The sequence below is a fragment of the Rhinolophus ferrumequinum genome, chromosome 26 (assembly GCF_004115265.2).
Source record: "Rhinolophus ferrumequinum isolate MPI-CBG mRhiFer1 chromosome 26, mRhiFer1_v1.p, whole genome shotgun sequence".
Lineage (NCBI taxonomy): Eukaryota > Metazoa > Chordata > Mammalia > Chiroptera > Rhinolophidae > Rhinolophus > Rhinolophus ferrumequinum.
The window spans coordinates 10,119,024-10,140,553 of NC_046309.1; the positions used below are offsets into that span (position 1 = coordinate 10,119,024).

The 21,530-nt window shown below is 37.4% G+C and overlaps 1 protein-coding gene across 2 annotated transcripts in view; it reads right to left on the reverse strand.

Annotated features, from left to right (window-relative positions):
• IFT56 (intraflagellar transport 56) overlaps window positions 1–21,530 on the reverse strand; it is a 34,828-nt gene that overhangs the window by 11,970 nt on the left and 1,328 nt on the right. For both annotated transcript variants that reach the window (XM_033099262.1, XM_033099263.1), the window contains exons 3-12: window positions 19,893–19,985; window positions 19,031–19,145; window positions 17,445–17,494; window positions 16,646–16,791; window positions 15,540–15,711; window positions 10,636–10,710; window positions 6,021–6,123; window positions 4,641–4,696; window positions 1,959–2,012; window positions 423–486 (exon numbers count right to left, since the gene is read on the reverse strand). In XM_033099262.1, coding sequence (XP_032955153.1) covers window positions 423–486; window positions 1,959–2,012; window positions 4,641–4,696; window positions 6,021–6,123; window positions 10,636–10,710; window positions 15,540–15,711; window positions 16,646–16,791; window positions 17,445–17,494; window positions 19,031–19,145; window positions 19,893–19,985 — 928 coding nt within the window. The remainder of the gene's footprint in view (window positions 1–422; window positions 487–1,958; window positions 2,013–4,640; window positions 4,697–6,020; window positions 6,124–10,635; window positions 10,711–15,539; window positions 15,712–16,645; window positions 16,792–17,444; window positions 17,495–19,030; window positions 19,146–19,892; window positions 19,986–21,530) is intronic.

Below are 21,530 nucleotides of genomic sequence, written 5' to 3' on the forward strand. Positions count from 1 at the left end.
AGGATAAACTTTATTAAATAAGATTTAAATGTTTTTATATAGGAAAAAATGATAGGTAAATAAAAGTCAAATGACCCATTGGGAAAAATATCTACAATATGACAAATGCTCTAATATTATCTTTATAGAGCTCTTGAAAAATCAATAAAAGTTAATGTTTCAAATCAAAAACAGAATCAAATGTGTAAAACGCTCATGAACTAAAGAATACATTTATTCTCCTCTATTTCTATATTCCTCATCCCGCTTTAGCTGAGATATTGACAAGAGCTAATTCCAATTTTCTCTCCTGTGCCTGACTTCCCATTTTATAACGGGAAACCTAACAGATGTGTCCCTGGACACGGAATCAAACGTCACCAGTCAATATACAACCAGCTCCAATTATGAATCACGCTCACAAGTACAGATTTCAGACATACCACATTCACTAGCTGATCCTCCCACCAACTGGAAGAACTGCTGGGCAATTTTCACATGATCCCTCTGAAAAACAAAGCACAGCCGATATAGAAGAACGAGCTGAAAATATTTTATTTGTATTATACTTTATGATTTTACCATATTTGTCAGGATTTAACATATAGCCTTGTTTAAAGTCCTCCCCAAAACAATATTAATTCTACTTAGCATAAGCAACTAGAAAATGATAACCTGAAACTGAATTAAAACCTACTCTGGGCCAGATAAAAAAGAAGAAAAACAAAATCCATCCTGAAATTCTATCCTAAGAGTACCTTCATTAATATTTAGCAAATAAACTCAGCAAATATTTATGGCTCTTTTACCACATAACGGACCATGTGGTAGGAGCTATGGTTATAACAATGAGTATTTATTAAATTCATTTATTCAACAACTCTTTTCTACCTATCTGCTATGTGAAACACTGTGAGGTAATATGGAGATAAGATTTATTTATATCCCACTTTGTTCCAAAAAGAACTTAATATTCATATTTAGAATATTAGAATTCTAAATAAAAGTATTCTTATTCTTTTTAGAATATTAGATAAATAATATTTAGATGAGTAACAGTTTTTTTTTCTTTTCTTTTTTTCAGTTTAATTTTAGACAGTGTTTTGGTGTTTATAAAGAGCTTTTCCAGAGAAACAATTATCCTCATTTTGCAGGTACCAAAATTATAGCTCAGAGATGTGAGATGTTAAAAAAAAGAAGTCACGGGCCAGCCCAGTGGCTCAGGTGGTTAGAGCTCCATGCTCCTAACTCTGAAGGCTGCCGGTTCGATTCCCACATGGGCCAGTAGGCTCTCAACCACAGAGTCCCGCAAGGGATGGTGGGCAGCGCCCCCTGCAACTAGAAAACGGCAACTGGACCTGGAGCTGAGCTGCGCCCTCCATAACTGAAAGGACAACAACTTGACTTGGAAAACAGGCCTGGAAGTACACACTGTTCCCCAATAAAGTCCTGTTCCCCTTCCCCAATAAAATCTTAAAAAAAAAAAGACGTCACTGGGCTGGCCGGTTAGCTCAGTTGGTTAGAGCATGGTGCTTTTGACAATAAGGTTGCCGGTTCGATCCCCACAGTGAGCTGTGTCCTCCACAACTAGATTGAATGAACTACTTGACTTGGAGCTGATGGGTCCTGGAAAAACACACCTAAATAAATAAAAGTTTTTTTTTTAAAAAAAGATTGCCCTGGCTATTCGGAGTCTTTAAAAAAAAAGAAGTAACTGAAAATAAGAATGAAGCTGTGCAATGATTTGTTGTTGTTATTAGACATAAACACCTTAAAACTGGGTGATTTTTAGCATTAAAGCTTTTTATTGTCTTTAATATAAACTTCTTTTTACAATGGAATCTGGACTGGGGGATACGGAGAAACTGCCGAAGAGCCTATTTGTAAGCTTACTGCTGGTTGTACTCTGACATTTGTTTTGATTGTTTCCATACACTATAACCTTTCAGAGTATAGATTACCAGTGATTTCATACTCACAGAACCCGTTTCCTGGCCAAGGGCTGCATTGACCACTCCTTTGAGGATATACTCCTGGAAATAGGGAATAACACTGATTTAAAAGGAATGTGGAGCTAAGAGATATCTTTCAAGTCAATTATTTGCATCTACTCAATACTTTATATATATTATCAAAAGCTACCTAGCGTGATTTTTCTCTGTTCTATTCCTGGTTTGAATTAAATAATTAGGAAACTTTCATTTGGTTTCCAGTAGGTAAGTGTCCATATAACAGAACTTAACTATATTTGTAAATTATCAACCTTAAGCAGAAATAACGCAGTGAAAACTTCCAGGAGTTAAGTTTTGTTTTATTTCAATTCAATGGAAAAAAAATTAACCGTGAAATGTTTATGTTGACCATTTTTATCACCTTATCAACCACGGCCATTCTCTGTGACATCATATATATTATTTCCCAATCCAATGATATAATAATCACCCTTTGTTAGTGATCCTTTCTTCAAAAAAAAAAAAGGGTCCTCTGGTTTCCATTTGTAAGGTATTCTCTTTTGGGGTGCTAGTGACTAACCTATATTCCTTTCTGACTTGGTTCTAGTCTTTAACAGATACCCTCCTTAGCAGCTTTATGAATTTTTATGTGGGTGCTATTTTTATTTAAGAAGGTGCATGAAGAGAATAGTAGAAGATGCTAAAGCTTTTAATACACTTGAGAAATACACCTGTTTAGACTTCATGGGGTCTGAAAACATTTTTCAATTAGTATTTCATTCAATAAGCAGAATGATTACTGTGTCCTTAGTGTACACAGCATTGGAGATACAATGCAGAGGCAAACCCTGACTGACTGCAAGGAGCTTAACAATCTAGTGGGAGAGAAAGACCAGTTACAGAGAGTTATACTAGTGAGATAAGTGTCTATATCTCATCGTTGCTTTCATCAGAATTCTTTTAGGTTGGTGCAAATGTAACTGCGGTTTAAAAGGTTAAAAACAATTACGAAAACCGCAATTACTTTTGCACCAACCTAATAGATTTCAGTATTTCCAAACCTCCACCCTTTTGAGAAAATGATCACACATAAGGGAGTTCAAAAATATCAAAAAGACTAGAACATTCACAACTTTAAGTTTATTTCAAGGTATTTTGTTGTTGTTGCAATTGCAAAAGGGATTTGTTTTTTCTTTTTCTGAAATTTCATTGTTAGTATATAGGAATGCAATGAATTTTTGTACATTGACTTTTGTATCCTGCAACTTTACTGTATGTTTATTATTTCTAATACCTTTTTGGTGGAGTCTCTAGGGTTTTCTATATTATATAAAGAATCATGTCATCCGCAAAAAGGGACAATTTAACTTCATTCCCAATTCAGATGCCTTTTATTTCCTTCTCTGGCCTGATTGCTCTGGCGAGGACGTTCACTGCTATGCTAACAGTGGTAAGAGAGGGGCATCCTTGTCTTGTTCTTGATCTTATAGGAAAAGCTTTCAGTTTTTCACTGTTAAGTATAATATTAGCTGAGGATTTGTTGTATATGGCCTTCATTATGCTGATGTATTTTCCTTCCATACCCATTTTATTGTTTTAATCATAAATGGATGTTGTATCTTGTCAAATGCTTTTTCTGCATCTATTGATATGATCACATGATTTTTACCTTTTATTTTGTCTATGTACCACATTGATCAATTTGCGTACGATGAACCATCCTTGTGCTCCTGGAATGAATCCCACTTGATTGTGATATATAATCTGTTTAATGTTCTGTTTGATTTCCTAGTATTTTGTTTTGGATATCTGCATCTGTATTCATCAGAGATATTGGTCTGTAGTTTTCTTTTTTTGTGTTATCCTTACCAGATTTTGGTATCAGAGCAATGTAGGCCTCATAAAATGAGTTTGGAAGTATTGCCTCTTCAATTTATTGGAAGAATTTGAGAAGGACAGGTATTAAATTATCTTTGAATGTTTGGTAGAATTCACTAATGAAGCCATCTGGTCCTGGACTTTGCTTTTGGGAAGGTTTTGGATGACTGATTCAATTTCCTTATTGCTGATTGATCTACTTAGACAGATGATTGGATAAAGATGAGGTACATTTGTACAATGAAATATTACTCAGCCATAAGAAAAGATGAAATACTGCCATTTGCAACAACATGGATGGATCTTGGGATTATCATGCCAAGTGAAATAAGTCAGGCAGAAAAAGTTGAGAACCATATGACTTCACTTATACGTTGGATATAAAACTGAAAGCAACAAACAAATAAGACGAACAAAAACTCATAGACCATAGACAACAGTTTAGTGGTTACCAGAGGGTAAGTGGGTAGAAGGGAAGGTAGAAGCAGGTAAAGGGGGTCCAATACATGGTGACAGAAGGAGATTTGACTTTGGGTGGTAAACATGCAATGAAATATATAGATGATGTATTATTATAGAATTGTACACTTGAAACCTATATAATTGTATTAACCAATGTTACCCAATAAATTTAAAAATAATAATAATTTTAAAAGACCAGAACATTCATTCTTGAATCAAAAATCTCACATAACATTTCTAGATCAACATATATGGACTTTCCTGGGATTCCACAAGCAAGAATCTTCTCTAATATGCCTTCCAGCTACTGTTCTAAAGTTCCATTTTCAATAGAACTTGGTTAGTAAAAGATAACACATTCTCAATTACCTGAGGAGTAGTGGGCTCCACATCCTTAATTAAGTTATAAGATTCGTGCACGTCATCTGAAATATAAGAAATAAGTAGCTATACTAGTCTGTATTTCAGCAAACTCTGCTGAAACAGTCCCCAAAAACATAAGATCCTTCAGTACTCAGACATTCATGAGAAATATGATCTATTTTATCTGTCTTCTAACATTCTATCAAGTTCAGTGTTGAGTAGTTATCCTAAAGATAACCAAATATCCTTAGGAAACCCATATTAAACCATGAAGCACCTAAAAAAATGTTCAAGCTAAGAATATGGACTGGGTATTATATTCCAGTGGTCTTATAGTTATTTAAGAAAAACAACCATTTTTTAAAAAGAGATACAAAGTGCATAGGAGAAAATGACGTGAAGTCTGGGATTTGCTTTAAAACATTTCAGCAACGAAAAAGGGAGAGAGAGGACAGATGAAAAAAGATTGCCAGTATCTTGAAAACTGGTGAATCTGGGATGAATATTCGGGTGTTCATTTTGGGTGTTCATACTAGCTGCTTTTGTTTATGTTTGAAAATTTTTATAATAAAAATTAATTTACACAATATGTAAGCTGTTCTTTGAATTCTTGCCCCAAAGTATATTTCTTTGTGCTTATATATATATATATATATATTTGTTTGTGCTTACATAGAGAGAAGTGTTTGCAAGTTCATGTTCTTACTCCAATAAACACATTTTCCTTGGAATATGTTATCTGGTTGGTTTCTACCATGCACCTAAAAGGCCCACACTGTTAGTGCGAGGTCCATGGCAGAGTGCTACCACCAACGCGTGGATGCTCCTACCCTGTACTCATCACTGTTAGATGAAAGACTGCTTTAGGCACGTGTCCAGCAATTTTATCCTTACCTAGGGGCAATAAATATCATAATTCTCTTTGAATCATAACATTTCTCATAAGAAACCAGGGGTACAAAGAAACAGAAAGGCAGACAATTAGAGCAAAGAAAAAACAGTTCGTGATGACACAAAAAAAGACTTACGAAGATAGGGATGACATCATACATAGGGGAACACTAGAAAAAGAAAGACCTGCTAGGGAGGAGAAGTGAAAACAAGGGAAACACCGAAACAGAATGGGAGAGAACAAAGGAGAGAAAAATAAGCAGAAAATAGAAAAACAATAAGGGAGAAGGTTGGAAGCAACAGAAGAAGAAAGAGAGGCTAAAGAGTCAAGGCACAACAAATAAGCACCAGTGAATTTGTTCTGTCCTATGAACCTGTTGCGAATATATTGTTGGGAAGTATTATGGATTTTAGAAGTTAAGCAAATAGGTCAATGAGAGATTAAATAGTCTAAAGTAAATCACTATGAGCAAGAACAAGACAAAGTTTTCTTACCTTGACGAAGGTAGTAAATCACTAAGTTTAGCCTGGCTTCAGGAATGACATCAACCAGGGGAGGCAAAACCTGCAAAGCCCCTTCACCTCCTCGGAAAACAACCTCGAGACAGAGAAATTGAGTTATCATGGCAATAAGTACAAATACATTTATTGGTGGAAATGCTTCTGGAGCTGCCACGTATAACTGGGTACATGATATCCAACTAAAATAGCTCTGGGAATCACTGAACGTCCTGAGAACTCTTATCGTTCACTGAATGTATTATTGCCTAACTATTGTCTGTGCCTCTTACTATCTCTCTTCCTTTCCCTACCCTCTGACTTTGATCCTTCTATTTATATATTTCATTTTTTTACCCTATCTAAAACCTACCTCCACTATCAGTGTTTATACCTTCACCTTCCTTTATTTTCACTCATAACACTTATCATTTCATGTATTTTTTATCTGTTTATCTATTATACCTACACGCATATAAACTCCATATTGACAAGGAACTCTACATTTACCATGCAGTCCCGGCCCCCAAAACTGTAATTAATACAGTCAGCAATCCTTTCTTTGAAAGGATGAATATATTTTTGAAGCTCTCTATATACACAGGACCCTGACATCATTGAAAAAAGCCATTATCTAAATTATAGTAAGTATAAGAAAATAAACGTAAAAACTGCAGAACACTCTTAAACTACTCAATAATTAATGAAACTCTTTTCTATATAGATAGTCTACATCAAAACCCCCGTGAAGGAATTTATATAACCTTTCTGAGCTTGTTTCCTCATCTCTAAATGGCATTAGGAATGTCTACCTTTCAGGGTTATTATGAAGATTAAACGAGTTAAAGTGGGCTAAATGTGTAGCACATAGTAGGGAACATTTCATTTACTTAATTCAGTAAATATTGACTAGCACCTACCATATGCCTGGTATTGGAATAGGCACTGGGGTTACAGTAGGAACAAGTCACACCCCTGTCACTCTATACAGGGTACATTCAAGTGGGGAGAGACCTTCAGAAAGCAAACATGTAAATATGTTGTCATGTGATAATAAATGCTATAGAGAAGAGCTAAAACAAAAACACTACCCAGGAAAGGACCGTTTTGTTCACTCTTGTGTTCCCTGAGCCTAGCACAGTATCTGGCACATCACGAGATGTTTCTTAAGTAAATACGTAGAAATCAAGACCGTTAGGCATGAACTACCTGATCGCTTCTTTCTACCTCAGAATATCTATTTGGTCATCTTTTTTGGTTCCTTCTTGTCTGAGATGTTCCCTGCTTTGGCCAAGATGAATTCTTTCACCTGTCTTCTTGACTCATGACTTCTAACTTCATCTGGACCTTGTTCCTCCATTAATTAATTATTCTATCATCATGAGGCCTGGTTCTACTTCTCAACTTTAAACATACACAAGGGTTTTGCTCTCTTGAAAACTCTTCCACTTGGTGCCATTGTTCCCTCTGGGTGGTGCCCTATCTCTCTCCTTTCTTTCCATGCCACACTTCAAAAGTGCGTGGCTTCCTGCTTCAAAAGTGTGTGGCTCCTGCTTCAACGTTCTTCTCATCCTTAACCTCCCAGAAAACTGGATTCTGTTCTGAGAACACCAGTAAAACTTATTCTTGCAAGTCACAAATTAACCCCTTTAGCCAAATTCAATGGACTTTTAGGTCCCCTTGCTCTGTGATGTGTCTGCAGGTTTGACACTGATGGCCACAGCATGTCAACAGTGGCAGTATTTACTACATGCTTACAGTCTGTTAAGTACTGTGGGAGGCACTTTCCACAGATTACCTCTGTAGGAACAGGAGAAACTTTCCCCTTACCCTTTCAGTTCTTCTGGCTTGTCAAATAATTCAAATGACATACAACAGATTAACAGGAGAAAATCAAATTTTAATAGGTGTACATGGGAATTCACATAAGCATGACAATTCTAAAGTCATGAGGCATATATGTCATTTTACACTAAGAAGGGGTAGGCAATTCACAGGTAGTTGAGGAAGAGCAAACATTTGGTAAACAAATGCTTGCAGGGCCACCCAGAAACAATGGGACACAAAGGGGAGTCTAGCAAACAGACTTTTGCTTGGGCCCTCCCTGTCTACCACACTTAACTCATATGTGCTAAGGTGAATATGCAGGTTCCCTTCTGAAGCAGGTTTTTCTATCTGCATCTCTTTAGGCAGGTAAGGGGGAGGTAAAAAGCTCTTCCTGAGTTCGTTGGGCTTTGTTTTTAGCTCCAAATAAACTGCATGCCAGGGTGGCACATGCTGGACTCCCACACCGCATTTAATCCTCATAGGAACATAAGGCAGGTACTGTAATTTCCCCTATTTTATATATGAGAACACAGACTCAGCAAGGTTAAGTGACTTACTCAGAGTTACAAAGCTGGTACATAGCTTGATTTTGACCTCAAGTCTAATTGCAAAAGTTGATGCTCATAACAACTATTTATATTGTTCGATATTTTTCAGGTTTTGTTTTACACTTTAAAAGTAATACGTGTTCATTGGCAAAAACCCCTTACATACAGTATTACAAAAGCAAAAAGGAACATTTCCATATTCTCACTTCTCTCTTTAATCCCACTCTCCAAGGATAATCCCTATGTACTAGCTGATATGCTTCTCCCTGTCATTTATACATACAGTGGTTCTTTACTCTAGCTGTATATTACATCCTCCGGGGAAGCTTTTAAGAAACATATTGAGAGCTGGGCCCCAGCCCAACCATTAAATAAAAATCTCTTGGGGGTGTGGGGGTGGACTCCATGCATCATTATTTTTAAAAACCTCCCAGGTGATTAAAATGTGAAGTTGTAAATAACATTACATTACCTAGGTGCTCTTTCTTGCCTGCCTTTTCTTATTTGCTTATACACCTTCCGCCAGCCCCGTAAATACAGATGCTCTCTTGGAACCATATTTTTTCCCTGTGTTTAATTCTTTCCTCTGCATTTAGTTGTCAGGACTTTGGCAACCACCTCTCTTATGAAAACTAAACCTATTCTCCAGTCTTGATCTCTCGCCAAGCTTAATATCCAGACTACTATCTCTAACACGTCAGTCTCCACAAAAATTCATCTGGCTTTAATTTATAAACTAGATGAGAAATCAAAAGATTAGCAGCAGAAGCTCATGATAGAAACTATCCAAAGAAAACTATATCTGTGAAGGAGGCCTGAATTAGAGAAGGAATAGAATAAATATAAGACATTGCCAAGAAATGATTAGTATGATTAAATGAGTGAGCAGATATCAGAAATAAAGGCCGGGGAAAGGGCCTAAAACAACTATGGTTTTTAACATGCATACTGGGATAACTGGTGCTAAAGAAAGAAACAGAGAAACCAGAAAGAAAAGCATGTATTATTAGTGCCATTTTTGGATGAGGAATCTGAAACGCAGCAGTATTACATACATTTGGCCCCTGTCCCCAGGTGTCTGAGTTGAAAGCTGCTCTGCATCCAGCATATTGCATGGTCAACAGAATCACACTTAATCCGAGCCTGGATTTTTTAGCAAAGGCCATCAGAACCCAGCCCTAAACCTCAAGACCCCTTTACTTTTTCACTAAGTACAACTGTACTTTACACTATGCCCAGTACAAACTGTCTGTCTAGGAAGCTTAATCTGCTCACAACCGTCACACGTGTTATCCTAGTTCTAAACTCAGCCATCCTTCAAAGATGAGCTCAACTTTTACTTTCACCAGAAAATGCTTCCCATTTATTCTAACCCAAAATGATACACTCCTTTGTCTTTGTCAACAAACCAAACACTTGGCTTTGCACTGCCTTGCACTTCTTTCTAAATGTTTTTATGTATGGGGGGGGAAGAGAGTTTGCCACCCCCAAATATGCCTTTTTGGGGATTTTCACTATTTTAAGCCAGTTACTTTTGAGGAACAAAAGACTCAAGAAGAGCCTTTTACCTCCCCCTTACCTGTCTAATGGAATTTAGATAAAAAAAACCTGCTCCAGGACGGGAGCTATTAATATCATCATAGATTAACTGTATTTTCATGTGACCTAAGTGCAGCAGACAGCGAGGAACATAGCAGGCTATTTGGGAGACTCTCCTGACTGTCCCATTGTTTCTGGGTGGCCCTGCAAGAATTTGGTTACCAAACGTTTGCTCCTTCTCACCTACCTGTGAATTGCTCACCTCCCCTTTGAAGTCCAAACCACCATTCCTCTTTCTCCTTAGCTCAAGATGGCTTATAAACCTCAACTGCCTGATTCGTCCTCAGGACCCATATTCTTGAGGCCCTTGTATGTATACATGTAATAAATTTGGTTATTTTCTCTTTTAATCTGTCTCATGTCAATTTGATTATTAGACCAGCCAGAAGAATTTAGAAAGGATGAAGGAAAATTACTTTTCTTCCCCTACATAAGTATCACTGTTCTCCCAATAAGGATTTCTTTGATGAAAGGACCTGATATTTTAAACTCGTTTTCTCTCCTCAACAGCAAGGAGGAGTTCCCCTAGAGTAGAGAAATATTTGCTGAGATATTTCCCTTCGTTCATCTTTCTAACTGCTGAGATGTACCAAATAGGGCAGGACTCAAGTCAGTCAAGATGGGAAACTATTATTTACCAGATTGTGTCTGATGAGTTCTTTAGCAAATTCAAAGGAAGAAGAGGCACTGTCCATCAAGCTTTTGAGTTCCGCCTGAAATTGAAAAAGGAAAGGCTTACGAAAATGACAAGTGTATAGTTCTTTCACCACATATTTGCACAATGCTTTATAGTTTACAAAGAATTTAACATGCTATTTCATTTGTTCCCCAGGACTCTATGAAATAGTCAATGTAATTATTAATTATTCTCATTTTACATTGAGAATATTGAGGCTTATAAAAGTTAAGTGACTTGAAACTTACGGTAAGCAGCAAGCTTGAAACTGGTGAACCCAAGTCTAAAGACTCCTTGAATTAGTCTTTGTTTAAGGGCCAAAGATAATAAGGGAGCTAAACTTTTGACAACTGAGGTTGATACTTAAACCATTCCACCTATGTCCTGAATTCTCATAGTACCACCTTTCTGCTCAATTGCCGTTTATATACAGAACTCAATTAAAATGCCTTCTGTCCTCTACTGTATTATTTATTAATATTATACCTATCAGATCTGTCTGTATTCTCCTCCCCTTAAAACAAATCGTCCTTTCCAGTGTTTTCACTAACACCCTAGACTCAGTTACCTTCCTCAGCTTTCTGCTTTTCCTACCTTGCCAATCTATAATTTTGAGTAATCCTCCCCTGCCCTTTTTCTACTTTCATAAGTGGGTAGTTGAGCTCTTCTGGATAAAATAATTAAGTTCTTGATTGTTCTCACTAACTACTACAAGCTTGTTCTACCTGCTCTCAGATGGGAGTGCACGTCTCCTCAGCAATCCCTTTATTAATCTCTTCTCTTGATCACAGCAGCCGTTCCAAAATGTTGAGTAATATTTGGCTCGATCAGCAGTTTTCAAGCTTTTAAATCTCAGGATTCCTTTTATAATCTTAACAATTATTAAGAATCCCAAAGAGTTTTTGTTTATGTGGGTTAAAGCCATCAATATTTATTGTGTTAGAAACTAAAACAGAAAATTTTAAGTATTCGATCAAAAAAAAAAAAGACCAATAACATGTTTTAGTTTTTAAAATAGCTGTATTTGTCAAGACAAAAATTTTGTGGGAAGAAAGTGGTACTGTTTTCACATTTTGCAAGTCTCTTTAATGTCTGGCTTAGCAGGGGACAGCAAGATAGGTATATCTGAAACTGCAGTCGATCTATTTCGAAATCATGTTGTCTCTGGGAAACTTCATCGCACACTTGAGAAAATGAAAGTGAAAAGACACAATCTTTTATATTATGAGGATCATTTCAATCTCAGGCAGGGCCGGTCAGAACTAAGGGTGAGGGAAGCAAGGTGCCTAAGGGCACAGAATTTAAAGCAGCACTCATTCACATCTGCGCAGAGCTACAAGTGCACACCCTTCACTTGTGCACCCAGGCAGCTTGCTTGCCTCATACAAGTGCCAGCCCTGCCTCACAGACCCCATGAAATGGAGTCCCAGATCACACTTTGAGAGCCCCTGGCTTAGGTGATTCCAATCAGTGTTCTCACTGAAAACAAATAAAAATAGACAGGTTATTAAAGCTAGAAATGATTAAGCTTAGCGAAGAAGGCCTGTCGAAGATCAAGATAGGCTAAAAGCTATGTCTCTAGTTAGCCAAGAAACTGCCACAGCCGTTCAACCTTCAGCAACCACCACCCTGATCAGTCAGTAGCCATCAACTTCAAAGCAAGACCCTCCACCAGCAAACCGATTATGACTCGCTGAAGGTTCAGATGATGTTACTACATACTGAATAGACTACAGTGTAGCATAAACATAACTTTCGTATGCACTGGAAAACCAAAAAATTCATGTGACTTGCTTTATTGTGACATAAGCTTTATAGTGATACACACTTTATTGCAGTATAAACTGATCTAGACCTGAACCCACAATATCCCCAGGTATGCCTGTATAAACATTTCCAGAAAATTGTAACATATGGTACCCTCTCCATTCACTTAATGAGGCCACTATAATCTTTGTACCCAGACCTGACGAGACCTGTACCAATAAAAAAATGAAATTGTAGACTAATCAAATTGATTAGCATTGATGCAAAAATCTTAAATAGTATATTAGCTAGCTGAACCTTGTGAGAATTTATTATAAAGCTGCAGCAATTAAGGCAGTATGAAATTGAGAGCAGGAAAAGACAAATGAATCAACAGAATAGAATAGAGGGTTTTGGAATCAGCCAGACCAGGGTTTGAGACCTGAATTTGCCACTTATTGGGCAAGTTATTCAAAGCACATTAAGAATTAATCAATCATTACATATTATTACAGAATGCTATTGGTATTTGTGGAAAGAATGAACCATGTAGTACAGAACCCATTATACAAGTTACTAGAGGAATACCTGATTGTATATGTTTTAATAAAATTATCATAAGTAAACACAAACTATATCCCATTGCTACCAAACAAAACAGTTTCTTAGGGTACATCTGACATAGTTATCTACTGCTGGAGTACTTCATAAAATCAATACGTAAACTGCACTGACACAATTTCAAATGAGAAAGCATGCTTTTTGGGGAGGAGGAGCAGTTTGAGGATCTGACTTGGATAGCACTAGCCCTACAGAATACTGATTAGCCAGGCTACTCATCCCAGACCATGGAAAGAACACGTGCAGATAAAATACAAACATTTCATAGATTGGACCTTATACCAAAATTGGCAAAGTCCCCAAGAGCAACTCAAAGTAGAAAGGCAAGAATATATATTCTTTATTTGTCCTTACCAAGGATGAAAACTTCAAAGAGATCATATTGCAAACCCAGTTTACTATTAAACCGCTGATGTAGGAAACTAGCCAATTAGGCAGACCCAAGGGGCTTTTTAGTTGAAATGAGTATACACAACAATGTATTGTATATAATATATAAATGGGCTGTTCGATTGTATACTGAGCAATTTAATTGGTGGGCATTTCTTTTGCCACAACTGACCACCTTTCTCAGCATAAGCCATGAAACGTGAACCTGCGCTTATGCTAAAGGCACATGCTCTCCACCCTGCCCCGTCTCCCACCAACGATTAAACACTGTTTCACTCAGGAGTTGAACCTCCTGTCAACATGAAGCGTGTTAATAGGGCTCCTTGCTATTTAGTTTTCACAATACATTTTGCTGTGATATAGTTCATTTGCTAGCTTCAGTTTCTTTCTTTCCTCCTCCTCCTCTAGGGTGGCAGGATGCCATCTGGAACTATTTTTAGAGCAGGGGTAGGATTTTTGAATTTTGACACATAGAGAAATTTTACATTTAAATTTTGGTGGCTTCTGACATCAACTAAAGTAATGGCCAAGGAACTAGTTTCCAAACATGGCCCCTATAGGGTTAACCTAAAAACCATCTCTATATAAAGTATATATCTCTGTGTGCGTGTGTGTGTATACATATATCTGTGTGTGTATACATACACACACACACATATCTGAACTTGAAGATATAGCATAGAATATGCTCTCTATATAGAATATTATATCTATATCTATATGTGTGTATGCATGTATATATATATATGTATATATATATATATATATATATAAAATCTTACATAAAAGGGGCTCATATTGTATGGACTCCTGTATGCTCTCAGTTTCCCATAAAAAGAGCAGTAATAGAATTTATCCATAGGATTATCAGAAAAACTAAACAGTGAATATAAAGTGTTCTGCACAGTGCCCATAATTAGCTAATTTCTACGTATTTATAAAATATCTACCACTATTGCTTCTTGGGGTAACCTGAGCGGAGACACTAATGTGTACCAAGCAGAGAAAGACATTTCAGGGAATGAGAATGATGTCTGCAAAGCTATGGTGGTAGGAGAAAGGCGTACGGAACAAATTCAGTGGCCAGACTAGAGAGGACAAGACTAGAAGCAGGGAAAGAAAGGAAATAAGAGACGAGGACTAGAGCAGTGCAAAGGAGAAAGGGGGTGGAGAGATATCCAGGACACAGAACTGATAGGAACTTGTGAATGATTAGATGGGCGTGGAGGAGAAGAGAGTGAAGGATATCCTAGGCTCCCACGTGACCTACGCACTGCTCACATTGAATCACAAAGCCTCAAACATACTTTAGAGGGAGAAGTGGAAATGTTTGGTTTTAATGTATGTGAGTTAAGGCATCTAGGTAAAAATCATCCATAATATATTAGGCACACACAGAGAATTCAGAAGTCGACATTCTTTTTAGACTGTCTGTTAAGTGTAAATACTGATATCCTTCGGTTCTTACTGAAGTACACTGGCTATAACAAAGGGGTATTATTAATCAAAAGTTATAGGTAATAGTTTCATGAAAAATCCAGGAAGTACAGGGTAATTCAAACTAGAATTAAGAAAGTTAAAGAGGACTGGCCCGGTGGCTCAGGTAGTTAGAGCTCCATGCTCCTAACTCCGAAGGCTGCCTGTTCGATTCCCACATGGGCCAGTGGGCTCTCAACCACAAGGTTGCCGGTTCAATTCCTCAAGTCCCGCAGGGGATGGTGGGCTCCGCCCCCTGCAACTAAGATTGAACACGGCAGCTTGAGCTGAGCTGCCTCCCAGATGGCCCAGTTGGTTGGAGCACGGGCTCTCAAACACAAGGTTGCCAGTTCGATTCCTCGACTCCCTCAAGGGATGGTGGGCTCCGCCCCCTGCAATTAGCAACGGCAACTGGACCTGGAGCTGAGCTGCGCCCGCACAACTAAGACTGAAAAGACAACAACTTGAAGCTGAACGGCACTCTCCACAACTAAGATTGAAAGGACAACAACTTGACTTGGAAAACAGGCCTGGAAGTACACACTCTTCCCCAATAAAGTCCTGTTCCCCTTCCCCAATAAAATCTTTAAAAAAAAAAAAAAAAGAAAGTTAAAGATAAGTTTCCATCACTACCTCAGCTGCTTTGCCGTTGTAAAGGCGAAAATGATTACAGGCCTTAAGATTGAGTGCGATGGTACTATCAGGAATTTGCTGGAGGTAAACAGCCAGAACTTCTTGAGACACATCATAGTAGTCCAGCTTGTAGTAACATAGGGCCACATACACATTGAGGGCAAGGTACTCCCTGGTAGATGGAAGAATTAAGGTTAACAGTTTAAGTCTACTTCACAGGAATGTTGTCAAACCACAAAGACTTTTTTAATGGCTCCAATGAACAGCCAGGCAAATAGGACATGAATTTGCCTTTTGAAGAAAGAAGGCAAGATATAATCAGTGTAATCATTTTCTTTTTGTATTGTCATATTTGAGTGTTTTGATACAAGTAGGATAAAAGATGACACCAGAGAAGAAAGGGAAAAAGTTCAGCTCCTACCTGCTCATGTTTACAAATGAACATATGCTGTAGCTGAGCACAGACGTAAATAAGCACACACCATAGAGAGGATGGACAGGCAAGTCAAGTAGACTCGATGAGTGAAAATGGGAATGAGTGGGAGACTGTGAAAGTAAAGCAAAAGAAGGGAGAAGAGAGGTGGATGAGATATCTTTGGAACGTGGGAGAGAGGCCACGTGGTCAGTGACAAAGTTGGAATGTTAATTTTTCAGAATTATTTGTTTCTAATTTTGTCAGCAAGTTACCCACGATGTAACTATAACACTGAAATTGATACATCTAGACCATGCATTTTTCAATGGGGGCAACATCACCACCAAAGGGCCAAAAATTGGTTCTTGTAAGGAGGTGGGAAATGGTACTACTCATTTTATGTATAGAACTTGATACACATATAGTACAAAAACAGATATCTAGTATATCTGTTGTGATAAAATTTCATGAGAGGACAATTAGGAAAAGTCTAAAAAGGCTCCTTGGAAGGGTGATAATGAAATAAAAGTGGATAAACCTTGATCTAGACAATAAGAAGTTATTAACCTCACCAGATTATTAGCTAAGCAGATTTGAATACATGGTTTAGATCGAAAGGACACTATGTCCTCATTAGTTACAGAAGAAACGAACACAATGAGATTTCGAGTGGGCATAAGAGGACACAGACCTGTTATCTAGCAGTATTCGCTTATAAATATCAATAGCTTCTTGGTAGTGAGATCGCATATAGTGAATGGAAGCCAAACTGAGTTGATCTTCTGTGATATCCTGAAGATTCTGATGAAAGTTCATCAACTTCTTCTCATCATTAAACTAAAATTGTGAGAAAGAAAAATACATGTAAAGCTTCACATTAGAATAGAGTCAGAGAAATCAACACCAATGTTATCGAGATTTTAAATCCTCCTTCTCCTTCAGACATTTTATGTCTAGGTTCTCCCTGCTTCCCTTCACCTTCTTGCTTTCTTCTCCTGTTGTCTCTTCTTCAGAGAAAGAATGGAAAAACCTCAAAGCACAGGTTTGACAATGGAAAGCCTTTAAGTCACAGCTCATATTAATTACTCAACCCCCCATTTCCTCTTACTTTCTTTTTCTTTTCTATTTATTTCTTTGTATTTTCTCCCTTTCCTTTTTTCCTACGTCTCTTTATCATTTTTATATTCTGTTTATAAGAGGGACATTTAAAATATAAGGACACAGAAAGGTAGAAAGTAAAAGGATGGAAAGAGATATAATAGGCAAACAGTAACCCAAAAACAGCTGGTGTAGCTACACAAATATGACAACACAGACTAGATGTGAAAAAGAATTTTTACACATCAAGAGAGATATTTCATAATGATAAGTGTTTCAGTCCACTAGATGGACATACCAAGAATTTACAGTTAACTATTTTTCACCATTGTTGGTAACGAGAAGGAAAAAAAAATTTAAAAACAACAAGTGTGAAATGAGAATGTCGGTACCTTGTGAGCCAAGTGAAAGAGGAGGCGGTTTTGAAGTCGGCTTTTTGGAGCTGGAAAAAGAAAAAAAATCCAAGCTGCTTATTAAAGAACTCACTTTTCTGAGGCACTTAGTCCCACACAGGAATAAGATGAGACTCCTATAAATCTTCCCAAACCCTTACCTACCTGTTCCTGATATGTCTCTGCTATGTAATCTATACCATGCCAGGCTGGTCTCCAACTGCAGGAGCTGCAACAGCATCACGAACCGGAAGAAAAATGTTCCACGGTTCTGTTCTTCCCCACCATTTGTTCTACCTGATTCGATTATGACGACCCCCAGCACAGCACTCCACACACACAGCCCACCACTGTGTCGTTCACTGAACCCAAGACTGGGCATAAACAGGTATGGTCATCTCGATACGTGTAGGAACCCACTCTCATTCAGCTGTGCTTCCCAGTCTTCGTTGTCAAATCCTTCTGGAATCTCCTTTGCCACAATTACTATATTGCCATAGTTTCTGAATAACTTAGCCCAGTCTCTACTCCACAGATCTTCCAGCATGATTCTCTGCCACAGTCAAACAGGTAGCCACGCAAAAAGGTGAACACCTTTCAAGTTCAAATCCCCTTTGCACTCTGGGAGAATCTTCCTAGCTCTGGACACCCAATCCAATGTCGCTTTACAGCAAAAAGTCATACGTCAATGTATGAAAAAGAGAAAATATATATGAAAAGAGAGAGAACTACCTCGGTCACCTATGTGACTAACACTGTTCTAGGCACAGATCAAGTCTAGAAACATGAGATAAAGTAACTTAAAGGCCCTTGTAACTAAATTAGGAACACTGTATTAGTACATATGAAACAATTTGGGTACAAATCAAGACAGGCTTTGAGTTCCACATTTCCCATGAATTTGAGCAGGAATTCTTTCTAAATATGTATATGTCAGTTAATTCGCTAAAAATTCTCAACCGAAATATACTCTTCCTTAACAAATTTCCTAACAGACATTCCCTTGCCTACGTTCTGTATATTTCTTTGAATTTAATGTGATTCATGCTCTAATTATTCCCAATCTTTCCTCCCATATTTCCCTTTGCCCTCCTCTTATTGGCAGATTTGAGTCTAGTTCTCCTAAGATGATTGTCATGACAAGGAAAACAAAAGTAAAGAAGTACGGATTCTTCAACCTGAAATTACTTCTCACTCAGAAGCAGGAAAAGCACCTATGAAATCCACATCCATAAGCACCTGAATGGCACCCAACTCCTGTCAGCTCCTAACATATCATGAATATGCTTCCATGATGTGGCCTAAGAAAGATATCTAGCCCTTTTTCTTCTCTCATTCTTGTACCTTTCTTCTGTAGCTTCTGCGGAGGTGGGGTGGGGTGGGGGGAGCAGCACAGAGATAAACTCTTCCTTTAAACATAAATTTGCTCAAATCCAATATTCTTCGATGAGTAAAGCTATGCTTTAGCTTTGTAATATCACTTGCCTTTTCCTCAACAGTAAAAGGAATTAAATATTAAGTTTTTAAATCTCCAAAATGACTTCCTATTAATAATGAATACCAGACATTAAAAGGGCCCATTTTACCTTTAAATCCAGCAGCTTCTGCTTGTTTATACATTCCCAGAAAAAAGTAGGTACAGGCTAGGTTCACCCAGACTTCAGGATTGCAATTTTCCTCTTTTGTCGCATTTTCATATTCCTGAAATATATATTAAACAGTGATGTCATTTCAGCAGTAAAGCAATTGATGGGCCATCCTTCTATTATGGAATAGGATTTCTTACTGAGACTGGGCAAGTTCCCATTTGGGGAATCCTACATGCTCAACGATTCTATACCCGAATACTTAAATACTGAAGTGAAAGCTCAATCCTACCCATGCAGGGCTAGTTCCATATAATCTTACACATATTTTTTTTTCTCCTTTTAACACTGATTTGGGCTAACAAACTGCAGAAATGAAATGGCCTGGGGTCTAAAAATAACAAAACAAAATAAAAATTAAGTTCTTTTGAGAAATGACTCATGAAAATTTTTTTATCAAAATGGATTATTTTCCCTCTCCTGAAGACTTACTTAAGAAATATTAATGTTATTTCATTAGCTTATATCTAAAAATAAACAAAAAATATATCGGTATGTGTACATATATATATATATATATATATATATATATATATAATAGATGTACATATATAAATATATACACACATATTATATTTGAACATATATAGAATATTTCTGAAGCAACACATCAAAAAAGAGCTAATGGTTGCCTCCATTGACAAAGAAGTAGAATTGGGAGCAGCAGATAGGGTGGGTTTTTTTTCATTATACTTTGTTCCCTTCTATATTGTTTGAATTTTATTATGAGCATCTACTATTATAATACAAAGCTTAGTAACATTTTCAGAGCCCTTCTGTTATAATTTTTTTTTAAACTAACCTCCAAAGCTCTCTTGTAGTCACCCAGGTGAAAAGCACAGTATCCAATCCACAAATTAGTATCCTCTTCTTGTTCCCCAACATGACGTTTGAACTTCAGGTTAAAATTTCATGAAAAGAAATCATGCAAAACTTTTAAAAGTAAGCCCTCTGTTTTAAAAATTGCTTCATTAAGTTACTGATGAATATTAAAAAATCATTAAGTAATAGAAGCAAGTCACAACCCAGTTTAATTAAACCTATACCTATAGAACTCAGCAGAGTTACCTTCTAATTCTCACAGAAATTTATATTTTCAAATATTTCACATTTATTTTTCTGTATTTACTGACACCTCACCCCAGAAAAGTATTTAAGCACTATCTTCATAACAATTCTGGGTGATATGTAAGGAACATAAGAATTATGTGAAATATTTAATCCCAAATAACTGAAGGTTGGAGAGATTAAGCAATAAACTCAAGGCCACACAGCCAGTAAGTGGGGTGGTAGGGACTTAATATTTGACTCCAAAGCCCATGTTCTCACCCTCCATGCAGTAAACTGCATTCAACCTCACTCTTCAAACCTGTCCCATTAGTACACACGTCTATTTACTCAGAGATTATAACTGATTTGGATAAGCTCCCAAATCATTCAACTCCCCACTTTAAAGATGAGAAGGCTGATACAAAAAAGTTAAACACTGTGCTCAGTACCAGAGCACTAAAAGAAGTAGGACTATCCGTGAAAGACTGAGAAAAATATATAAAGCAAATTAAAACAATTATTGTTGATAGATCACGAGTTAGATGTCTGAGAAGTGCTTTGGAGAAATGATTGTGGTACAACATGACCAGGCTGGCTGTCAAACCCCATCTCCTCATTCTTTGGTGTACCCCCCCCTTTATTCTCCTATACCATGTGCTTCCCACAAAGAGTTTCTCAAAGTGTAGTGTCTTTGCATCATCTACATAAGAAATGCTTAGGCTACTCGTCTAAAAGGCAGGTTCCTGAGCACCACTGAAGACTGATTCCGTAAACAATCAGAACCCCTAAGGCAGAAGCCCAGGAATATGCACTTTAATAAGCACCGCAGGTGATTCTGATGCATATTAAAAGTTGAGAACTACTGCCATAGAGATTGAAATATTTTCTGAAGATACATTATTTTGACAATAAGCATGAAGAATGATGGTAGATTTAAGTTTGACCAAAATTTTAAACACATCATAGGTATATCGGTCACGAGTTGGGATACATAATGTGTGAACTGACACTGCGTTAAATGACACTCCATATTTTTAGATTGGATTCGCCATCAGCCATACTAGACATAATTAAAAATATCCCTCAAGATCCGGCAGCCCGTTGGCTCAGTTAGTTAGAGCGCAGTGCTCATAACACCCAGGCACCGGAATGTTCGATTCCCACATGGGCCAGTGAGCGCCCCCCACAACTGGATTGAAAACAACAACTTTACTTGGGGCTGATGGGTCCTGGAAAAACATACTGTTCCCTAATATTCCCAAATAAAATTTAAAAAAAAGTCCCTCACGAAGTAAGTCTTTTTAGCTCATCTTAGATTAGACTTATAATTAACTTAGAATCTGGAGTCTGTGCCTGACTAGATTTACAGGAAGCCCCAGAATGCACCCAC